The sequence below is a fragment of the Primulina eburnea genome, chromosome 15 (genome assembly GCF_022965805.1).
Source record: "Primulina eburnea isolate SZY01 chromosome 15, ASM2296580v1, whole genome shotgun sequence".
NCBI classification, from domain to species: Eukaryota; Viridiplantae; Streptophyta; class Magnoliopsida; order Lamiales; family Gesneriaceae; genus Primulina; species Primulina eburnea.
In genome coordinates, this window is record NC_133115.1 from 19480260 (window position 1) to 19492320 (window position 12061).

Sequence of the window (12061 nt, forward strand, 5' to 3'; positions counted from 1 at the left end):
CCATTAAATCCATAAAACCAACACAATCCACAACTATAATACTTCTCCCAACACCAAAACCAAGAAATAAACAAACCCATAAGCTTACCTTAGCTCTTAGAACCCAAAATAACTTTGCTCACACTACAAAACTCCAACAAGATGCAAGAATCAAAGAGATGAAGTGAAAGGAAATGGAACCCTAGCCTTCACTTGAGCTGCAAACCGAGAGAATGGAGAGAAATGAGAGTAACTTTACCATTTATATCACTTAAATCTCGAAAACACGCTTCTACTTGTTCATCGACCGTGGGTGTGCTGCCTTCTTCACCGCGGGTGCGCTATTCTTTCGGCAATTCATCCAAAAATCCATAAATGACGACCGCAGGGTGCGCTGCTAAACTGACCGCGGGTAGCGGTCTGGTCTCGGTCTGTACACCGCGGGTGCGGTGGCTTCCTGACCGCGGGTGCGCTGAGCTTACTGGAAAAAAACCGAAACTCTGAAGCATGAGGAGCGCGGATGCGGTCCCTTATAGACCGCAGGTGCGGTCTTGCTTCTGTACCAGCACCGCAGGTGCACTGAAAAATGGAGTGCAGGGTGCACTCTCCTCTGTAGCCAACAATATAATCTATGCAATAAAAATCTAATAATCACAACACCACTTCTCTTCAAAATCCGGCAACACTCCCAACAAGAAAGTTGCACATCTATATCTTATCTAACCACTACAATCGGCCTCATACCATTACATACTAATTACCATGAATTAAATCGCAACAACTCTACAATTAATCCGCAAAACAAGTACAATCAACAATACTATAAACCATAAATCACAACTCTTAACATCTAAACTATACTTAAACTTAACCAAATAGTCAATAAACATACAAAATCTTAAACCGTACGGTACACCAGACTTGGCTATTACAAATTATATTATCTGTGATTGTTACAAGGCATGTGAAATCACTTTGGAACAAATTATTTATAAAAAACATCTTGCAATTGGTTGCTGCTCGAAATGAAGTAAAATTAATGCAGTTGGGTTAAAACTTTAATGTACGGTAAATTCCATGATTAATATTTTGGGATGGCTTATTCATGTGTATGTTCTTCAAATGTAGTTGCTCGATGCAATTAAAAAGTGTCGACTCAAGATTTTTTTCCTTGAAAAAGTTGTTGGATGGACTATATGTTTGTACTCTAAATTAAATAATGATAATTATACTGAGTGATGTGCCAAAACAGGAATTTTTGAGTTAATCTTGATAAGACAGGGTCACTTTGTAGGGTTCAGCACTTACGGTGTGGTTTACTAAAAATATCCAGTGATTCGCTTCACTCTTTCAAATCTTATATCTCGAAATTGTTTCCCATAAAACTTTCTTTCCTTTGATATTTGTTGCGGAAGATCTTTCACACAATACTTTCTTTCCTCTTATTTTTATACTTTGGCTTCACAAATTTCGATTAACTTTTTCAAATAATGTAAGTTTCCTTCCTCGTAATCTCATTGGTTTTCTTTTTGGTTTTTATTTACTATGTAACGATGGTTTCTACATGTTTTTGCTGATCTGTTATTTATTTCTGGAGTCATTGAAACTTAGACATGTCTACACCAATATCTAAGAGTTGCCTTCAAATATTGTCAAAGGTTTAAATACTATTTAAATTCAATGTCTTCTCCTTCTACACGGGCTACTACTCATACCAATCGCAATGACGATGAAAGACGTCAATTAAACGCAGCGTGACGACGAGCACAACGACAATTACTGACACAAGATCAACGACAAACAAATCTAGCCCGACGTCGGTCAAACTACCAAAGACGTATAAATATAAATGCACATCCTACATATTCTGATGAATCCAACTTTCAAAATTCAGATGTTACTACACATTTTAATGGTACAGTATATAACATATGAATTTTTTTCCTTTTTATCGATCATCATATTCCATCATTATACATTTATATTAAAATATTTCTGATTTTTTTTATTCTACTACACGCATATAATGCTCTTACCCATTTTTCAGCTCTGATCAACAACAATTTGGCGACAACTACCACAACACATACAATAATGGAAACTTCTTCAAATCAAGATGATATGTTTTATCTGCATTGTTTGAAGAATAATGATTTTTAACATTTCTTTTACATGATATGAAAGCCAATGTTTGAGACTAACTCCACATATAATAATTAAATAATTGTTATTCAACTTCAAATCCATGTATCTCCACAACTGCAGTTGTACAAATGTGTCGTATACAGACATTACCTTATCAAACAATGACATCAAATTTTGAGCAAAGGAGTACTAGCACATGTCAACGTCAGCCTTATTTAAATCATCAAGGTATCTACAAAATTCAAATACACCACTAATATAACATGTATAATTTTTTTCTTCACTTCGCATTATCTCATCTATAATTAATAAAAGACACCAAAAATCCACATATAACTATATGAACTATCAATTTTAAACACAACATAATTTCTAACTCTAACATATATATTTAACATATGCTACATTTTTTTAATGTTTAATTTTAAGAGTTTCGTACAAAATTTTCATATTTAAAGTAATTATTGTCATTCTTCCAAAATTCTAATAAATGTGAATAATATATTTTAATAATATCATATATATTTTTACTGTATAATATGAAATATATTAATTCCTCATTAGCGCTTATATGCATTTCATAATTTCAACTAGCCACAGAGGCACACACGTTGCGTGTGTCATGAATATATAGGCTAGCATAATAGAATAGATTAGTTATATTAAAACATCATGACACCAAATCATTTTGTCATAAATATATTTTCAACTTTTTTCAATAAACATTATATCGCGAAATATTTAGAAAGTAATTTTTTTTAAAAAAATAAGATTTACATATAGGTTAGAATAATGAATTTCAACTTAATACTCTATTAGTTCAATCTTCCAGCAAAAAATATATATTTTTATATTTCTTAGTTTGTATATAAATTTAAATTTTATTGTAGGAAATAATTTCAATGAAAACAATGTCATTAGTAACCTACGACGATGTCCACGTCCACGTCGATATCGTAACCTAGCAAGAAATTTCGGTGAAAGTGAGATAAATTATCGGTGGCAATTGTCTTACCCAAGAATTTGTCTCCATTGCCACGCTATATTGTTTCATGGTGAAACATCACAATTCTGCTGCAGAAATGGAAGTACAAATTTGGATCATATCCCTTCTCCTACTGAATTGCAAGACTTGTATGCTGCAGATAATGAGGAAGGTAGGAATTTTCGTCAGTTCATAAGGGCATACAATCATGATTTCTCTTTTACATCGATGGGAGTCAACTTAGATGAGTCTTTAGCAACCGGTACGCATGGAATTTACACATTTCCAGCCCACGTACGGCTCAATATACCACTCGATTGGGAGTCTTCTACCAAATGAGAATTGTAGGCCAAGGTACATGCAGATAGTGGATTGTAGACACAGAACATGATATAGACAATAGACTTCATGAAAATCCAGAACTAAGGCGAGAATTGCTGCTTAAGATACAAAACATTCTTGATCAACACAATCCATTTGTGCACGTGTTTCGACAGATTGGCAAATGTCAAGAGATTCCTATCTGTAGGGTCATCATCAGACAACAAAAACCTAATGAACATCAATATAGTTTACCAACAACATCTCAAGTTGCAGCCGTCATTGTTGACAACGAATGTTAGGAAACTTTTAGCAGTCGAGATATTACTATACAAGGAATCGGTGGAAATCTTATAAGCATTCAAGATGTAGTTGGCTATTATGATCCTTTGCAATATCCACTCCTTCTTCCATATGGAACATATGGTTGGGAGATAAATAGCCGAAATATCAATGATAACCGGTTAACATGCTTAAATTACTATGTGTATATGCTACAGGTTAGTGAAAAAATATTATACTTTATGCTTTATATTTTAAATTACATACAATTTAAAATATTCTTTTTACAAATATACTCATATATTGTAAATTATCTTGTTAATCAGATATGAGAAAATTCGTCATCTTTGATACTTAGAAGAGGTCGTCTACTTCAACAATACGTAGTTGACAATTACGTAAAGATTGAAACACAAAGACTACGATGGATACGTTCAAATCAACGTGATATTCGCTCTGAACTTTACCAAAGATTGCAAGATTGTTTATATGGTGGTGAAAATAATGTAGGTATGATAACTTATACATATGTACCAAATACATTATATACACCAGCCCTTTAAAGTAACTACCTTAGTAATTTTAATAGACTATATAATAATGCACAAGCCCTTAAAGTAAATACTTTGGTCATTTAAGTATATGGACAAAAATTTCTTTTCTTTCATATTAAACTAACTTTATTACTTACCACTTATAAGTTATAACTATAATATTTCATATATTTTTTCTATTTAATAAATAATTACTATATTAATTTATCTTTAGATATACCTATACAAAACCATAACATACATATACCGACTTGAACGTCAACATAAAATATAAACAATCAAATGTCAACTTGAACTTCCAACTTCGAATTCTCGGCCTATATATTTTAAATAATTCACATAGCCAATTTAAATATATTACCCAACATCAATAACTCAAATAATTCAACTACTATTCATTGAATTTAAATTAAGTTCTTACCCAAAACTAAAAATAAATGATATATATTCTGGAATGACGTTCCAAAAATACAAAATAATCAACATATTCAACAATATAGTACAGATTAGTCACCAAGCCACATGCGTTGCATATGTCATGAATGTATAACCCTAATATTTTAAACATTAATGATATTACAACATCATGACACTAAAATATTTTCTACAATCAATATATTCATGAGAGAAAATGGATTCCGAAGTTTAAATAAATTTTACAACCTCAATTTGTTACCTAACATGATATAATTTCTTATCATAAAAAATATTATTATTTTGAAGCCGTAATTGCATATCCTATGAAAAAAATGATAAACTTCAATGTACATGATATATTGTTTTTATCAAAACAATATATTATTATGAGTAGATTCACACATAATAACCAAAAATTTAAAAATTAAAAATTAAATATTTTGTCAAGTAAAAATAACATTAATATAGACCAAAAAAAATATAATCTGGATAACTATTCATTATTCCAAAATCTCACATTCTTCCCCAACGCACGCTTTTGGGACCTTATTACAACTCACATCTTACACATCTCTACCGAATAACTCATACAGGAAATGTGGAACCAGAATTGTTTTGCCTTCATCTTTCGGTCGAAGCCCACGTGATATGTACCAAAGGTATCAAGATGCCATGACTTTGGTACAAATATATGGAAAACCAGATATAACGCTTACAATGACATTCAATCCGAATTGGAGTGAGATAAAATATCAACTACTTCCTGGGAAATCGCCTCAAGACCGTCAAGATTTGATTACAAGGATATTTCGGTCAAAATTTGAGGAGTTTAAAAAAGACATTGTGGATAGCGGAATTTTAGGTAAGGTCTGCTCTTATTCATACTTCATTGAGTATCAAAAAAGAGGGCTTCCTCATGTTCATATGTTAGTCATATTTGAAAATAATGACAAGTTGTGTACTCCAGAACACTTTGACTCAATTGTGCGAGCTGAGATACCTTCATAAACAGAAGAACCAAATCTTCACAAAGCAGTTGTCCACCATATGATACATGGGCCATGTGGATCAATCAATCCTAATTGTCCATGCATGGTAAATGGTAAATGTAAGAAGAACTTTCCAAAGCCATTTGTGGAATACACATCTCGAGGAAATGACTCATACCATTTATATCGAAGACGTGAAGGTGGCCAAGTATCAATTCCCAACAATGACGATGTTTTCATTGATAATGGTTGGGTTGTCCCGTACAATCCGTGACTTTTGTTGAAATATGATTGTCATAATAACGTTGAAGTATGTGGAGGGACTAAATGTGTCAAGTACATATACAAGTACATCCATAAAGGTCCTGATCGAGTCGCACTAGAGTTACGAAATAGGCAAAATTGTGATGAAATCCAAAAATATCTGGATGCAAGGTGGGTTTGTGCGCCTGAAGCATTATGGCGAATTTTCTCATTTGAGTTCAGTAGGATGTATCCTTCAGTCATTAGGTTACAAATACATACACCAAACCAACATTTGATTTATTTTTACCCCCAACAACACGTAAGTGATATATACTTGCAGATGATGACAACTCGAAAACTATGCTTACTGAATTTTTCAAAATAAATTGTGATTCTGACTTTACTGGAAAGTATTTATATCGAGAATTTCCACAATATTATACATGGATAAAATCTGGAAAAAAATGGATTCGTCGAAGAAGCAACAATAAAGTGGTTGGAAGAGTATATGTTGTGTCGTCATCTGAAGGTGAGAGGTTTTATCTTCGTATCCTTTTAAATCATGTTAAGGGCCCAACATCTTTTGAACATCTACTGACTGTGAATGGGGTAACATATTCAACATTTAAGGATTCTGCTCAAATGAGGGGGCTACTCAAACAGGATGATTATATAAAACAATGTCTGGAAGAAGCACGCTCTGTTAGAATGTCATCTTCATTGAGAAGGTTATTTGTATCCATACTGGTGTTCTGTCAACCAACAATAGTTCGATAACTCTGGGATGAGTTCCATCCTTACATGTGTGAAGATTATGGTAAAGAACTCTCATCAAGTAACTTAATCATCAATAAGTTATTACTTGAGATACGAAGTTTGTCACGTCATTACAAAAAGAAACTTGATGATTTTGATTTGCCATCAATAAGTGCTGAGATTTTAGAAGAGACACCCCTACCAAAAATTATGGAGGATGTGCTTTGTTATCATATTTCTGATGATGATTTCAGATCCATTGAACGTTTGAATGATTAACAGAGGATTGCGTTTGACACAATTATAGAAAGTATTATGCATAACCAATCAAAATGTTTCTTCATTGATGGTCCTAGAGGTACTGGTAAGACTTTTTTTTACCACTCAATGTTGGTACATCTAAGAAAAATGGGTAAAATTATAATTGCGGTTGCAACATCTGGGATAGCTGCGACATTGTTGCAAGGTGGAAGAACCGCACATTCACGTTTTCAGATTCCACTTAGACCAACTGTATCAACACTTTACAAAATAAAAAAACAGACAGAACTTGCAGAACTAATAAGGAGTGAATCAGCTATAGTATGGGACGAGGCTCCAATGGCAAATCGCTACACTTTTGAATCTGTCAGTAAGAGTTTCCAAGATATTATGGATAATAAAATAGCATTTAGAGGGAAGAGAATGGTTTTTGGTGGCGATTTTCGACAAGTGTTACCGGTTGTTAAACGAGGGTCAAAGGCAGAACAAATTGCTGCAAGTATTTCAAGGTCAACATTCTGGCATCGCATGAAGATTATACGCCTTCAACAAAATATGAGATTTGCTCAAGATATTGAGTTGTCGCAATTTCTCTTGCGCATAGGTGATGGATTGCAACATACTGTGAATCATGATTCATAAAATTACCAGATTCAATTATGATACCATGGGAAGGCGAACAATCAATTCAGATGTTAATTGATTCTGTTTTTCTGAATATGATAAATCATGTTAATGATGAAAACTATATAGTCCATAGAGCCATCATCACACCAAAAAATATTGATGTCGACAATATTAATCAGATGCTCATTCTCAAGTTTCCTGGAGAGGAAAAAGAGTATACATCTTGGGATAGTGTAGAAGACGACAATCATAACCTTTTTCAAGAAGAATTTTTGAATTCTCTTAGTCCAAGTGGTTTGCCACCACATAAAATCATATTTAAAGTAGGAAGTCCTATCATGCTCTTGAGAAATGTTGCGCCCGAACTTGGTCTATGCAATGGAACAAGATTAATATGCCACGATCTTTGTAGAAATTTCATAGATGTCGAGATCATAACAGGTCCTTATAAGGGAACCAGATTCTTTCTACATAGAATGCCCTTGAAAAGTGAAGATAACTCTGGATTACCATTTGAGTCGACACGTCGACAGTTTCCCATAAGAGTTAGTTTTGCTTTGACAATAAACAAAGCACAAGGTCAAACAATCCCAAATTTTGGCATATTTTTGTGTAACCATGTGTTCAGCCACGGTCAGCTATATGTGGCACTTTCAAGAAGAGTCTCCCAAAATTCTACAAAAATTTTGGTAAAAGACGAGAATTTAAAGCGGCGATCTGGTATATTCACAAGAAACGTGGTTTTAAAAGACGTATTACTACTTACTAGATAATGATAAAGTGTAAGTAAATCAATTCTCTTTCTTTTACATTTTAAAAATGCATTATGCACAAATATATACATAAATTGTTAAATACATGCTACATGTTTTGGCGTTAGAATTTTGGGGGATGCTAATATATATATATATTCTATTTTTCAGGTCAATAAATCATAGGTGTCCTCTGGTAATTCGCAAATATCTTTCTCTCTTTAGCATGTTCAGATTAATCGACGCAACCATGTATGTCTTTATCCTAGGTTTTTCTTTGTTGTTTTTAGGTTATTATTTCTCTGACTAAGGTTTTTTTGTAGATTGTTATTTGGTTTTTCAAATCTGGACATGAATTCAATTTCTTTGAATTTTAAAATCATTTCTTGGACTGGCTATTTGATCGATTTTGACCATCTCTTTAGCGTGTTTAGATTAATATTCGACGTACCCTTGTATATCTTTATCCTAGATTTTGCTTTGTTGTTTTTGTTAGTTTTATAATTTATTATTTCTCTGATTTAGGTTTTTTTGTGGATTGTTATTTGGTTTTCGATTTATTATTATTTGGTTGGATTTCAGCTTCTCATTATATCAAATTGCGTTTAATGTCGGGTTGAAACGACAGTTTCAAATTAAACCAAATTGGTTGTTATGGATGCTAGACATACATTTGTTTCAAACAAAATATCTATACGCATAATCAAATATAAATTTGTTTCAAGCAAAATATATGTACGCATCAGTTCTGAATAATGCACTACGAAAATATAATTTTCTATTGGTTTCAGATATAATCAAATATTTCTGTTTGATGATGGTCAACGCCTTGACCGCGCATCCTGCCTTTCATTGCTTTAAATATTTTTTCCTTTGGTTTGAGCAAAATTCCCACATGGCAGCTATAACAAGGTTTTACCGTAAATACATTTTATTTATCAAATATTATTTAAACTTTCATAAAAGGAAGTTTGATTCATCTGAGATATCTAAACTAAAATACATACATACTTTTGTGATTCTATAATCATTCTTGATATTATCAAGATTATAATAGGTATGTGTGTTAAGTTATGCTCTGATTTAATTGTAGTGATTTTCTCAAAATGTTGTCTCTCAAAGATGTTTTTCAAACTACATGAAGTGGTGATGATTCTAATTCTTACTCTTCATCGTTCAATTTGTTTTATACGCTTTAAAATATTCAATTTCACAAAAGAATTTCTTTCCTCTAAATCTTTTGCTTTGGCTTCGCGAAATTCGATTCACTCTTTCAAATATTTGGCTTCCTCTTAATCTCAACGGTTGTTCTTGGTTTTCATTTACTTTGTATGGATGGTTTAAACATGTTTTTGGTGAATCTATTATTTTATTTCTAGACTCATTGAAACTTAAACATGTGTACACAATTATCTAAGAGTTGCCTTCTAAATATTGTCACATGTTTAAGTACTATTTAGCTTCAATGTCTTCTCTTTCTTGCATACCTTACGAAGCACCTTTTTCTTCCCTGGCATTCACAGACGATGGCTTAAACTTGGCGGCCGGTACATGTAAAGGCCCGTATTTCGTATTCGTATTTTAGCTGAATTATTAAAAATTTTCTAAAGAAATAAGTATCTTGCCTCATTTATAAATAAACATGTAAAATAATTTTAACTTTAAAATAGCAGTGTAAGTCAACATTGTGTTTCCAACAACAACTTAAAATAATCCAACATAATAAAATTTAGTTTGAACGATAAAGGTGCATAAACTAAAACATGTGATCCTTGGGTTTACTACTGCTGCCCCAAAATAGCTCACTGGTCTCCGCATGTAGTCTCGACCTCATCAATACCTACAACAATCAAGTCTAGTGAGTCTAAAGATCAACATGTATATATCGTGAATAACAAGTAAATATATCATAAAATCGCATGCAACGTAAAAATATGATATCGTAAAGCGCATGATGAAAATCGTATCATGATAGTTATAACTACGTGCATATCTGAAAATCATACGTAAAAACTTTGCTCAATAGAGCTATGTCATATTATATCCTAATTTTCTGGTAGAGATAATGTTTCTAAGCAAGTGGCTCATAACATAACGTGAGCGCCTGATCAGAATAAACCACAGTATACTGGGCGGTAGAGATCATCACAGCCCTTGGACTGGATATCCGTACCCATACATAATCGTAAACCGGTCGTAAGTCACTGGGTGGAGAAGTCCTCGGTTGCACCTACCGACTTCCAAACCCATAAACATAAGGTGGCCACAAGACATATCGCATATATCTCAAAAATAAACATTTTATATTTTTTTATGCACGTAATATAATTATAACCTTATTTTTACCGGATGAGTTGGATCGTTTCGAGGCTTGCTGTGACTTAATTCTAATATGTGACACATGCAATAAATCTTATCTTGACCAACACTTAACAATAGAACCAAAAACGAGACTATTATGACCAACAACTTAATTTTTCAATCATGGCTTCGTACCAAACCGAACCAACAATAAACCGACGTTTAACCATGATTAAAATTACCCCTAACATACTGAAAAATAACCATGCGGATAGCTGTACACGAAAATTGATAAATAGAATCCAAAAACATAAAACACTCTTTCGAGAGTCATTTTGGCACATTGCACCGTAAATTCTTGTACGACCTATAAAATCAACCAAATCACGGACGGACAAAAACACGACTTTCCTAACTCATTGAGGTACTGTCAAGTCCAAGGCCATGGGCTAAAAGCAAACCAAGAACTCAAACCACCTCCTGAACCGCAACTCAAATCTGTTGTCAAGAACGGAAATGGTAGCAGCAACTATTGTGCTTGTTTGATCAATTTATAAAACTAATGGCCATTGGGTCTTGAACCCCCAATCAGAGACTCTTACCAACATCCTAAGGCATGGCTTGGACCATGGCTAAGGGCTAAAAGCCAACCACAACCCAAGCAAACACCTAGGACAATCACAGCTCGAAACCGAGAACGCCACTTTCTGTGTACGTAGTATGATGTATCGACTTGTTTTTCTATCTTGGGTCGTTCCATTGGCCATTTGATCGACCATGACTCGATCTAAACATGATGGAGTGTTGTATGAACCATGGTTATGGGCTATGAGTCAACCACAATCCACACAAATACTAAAAACCCGAAACTCACTCACCCAGAAAAATGAAGAACCAAAATGCACTTGTTTTGTTGTTGTGTAGTTCTGATGGATCCGTGATCCAAGCTTGGAAAGGACACCTTGGTCACGTACTAGATATTTTAAGGGAGGGTTCTAACTATGGCTATAGTCCCTAGGACAGCCAGGATTCACACACCCTTAAACAACTCGATGACAGAACCTTGACACAAAAACTGTACTCATGGAAATGTTGCTGTCAATTATTTCTCCTGAGTGTATGGACCTAAATCAACGAACCAACAACACCCTAACACACTCTAAAACATTCCTAGAAGCAGCCATGAGTGCCTAGAACCGAACAACATCCTGAAATCAACAAAAAATCGGCAACCGTGAAGCTCAAGCCAAGGCCGAGAAAAATCTGTGCAACCTTTTAGATTTTTGCTGTCAAATTTTTCGTTTTTACCTCATGAACCATGAACATATAATGTTTAAAATATTTATAAGACCTGATTGAAGAGAAAATAAATAATATATATATGCCTGGAATTTGTTTTGACAAAAACAAATCAATACTACGAATATGAGCGGCAGAGTCGGAGTG

At 33.6% G+C, this 12061-nt stretch overlaps 1 protein-coding gene across 1 annotated transcript; it reads left to right on the forward strand.

The window, feature by feature from the left end:
* The first annotated feature begins 7082 nt into the window (after window positions 1-7082).
* On the forward strand, window positions 7083-8335 carry LOC140815517 (uncharacterized). The gene is made up of 2 exons (XM_073174604.1): window positions 7083-7539; window positions 7587-8335. Exons 1-2 carry the CDS (start codon window positions 7083-7085, stop codon window positions 8333-8335), a joined length of 1206 nt encoding a protein of 401 aa, XP_073030705.1.
* Window positions 8336-12061: the final 3726 nt, after the last annotated feature.

Excerpts from the sequence above, each read along its gene's own strand:
- LOC140815517 (XM_073174604.1), top strand. The coding sequence starts at position 7,083 with ATGGGTAAAATTATAATTGCGGTTGCAACATCTGGGATAGCTGCGACA. Across the intron at positions 7,540-7,586 it reads GCAATTTCTCTTGCGCATAG|ATTCAATTATGATACCATGG; the intron begins GTGATGGATTGC and ends TAAAATTACCAG.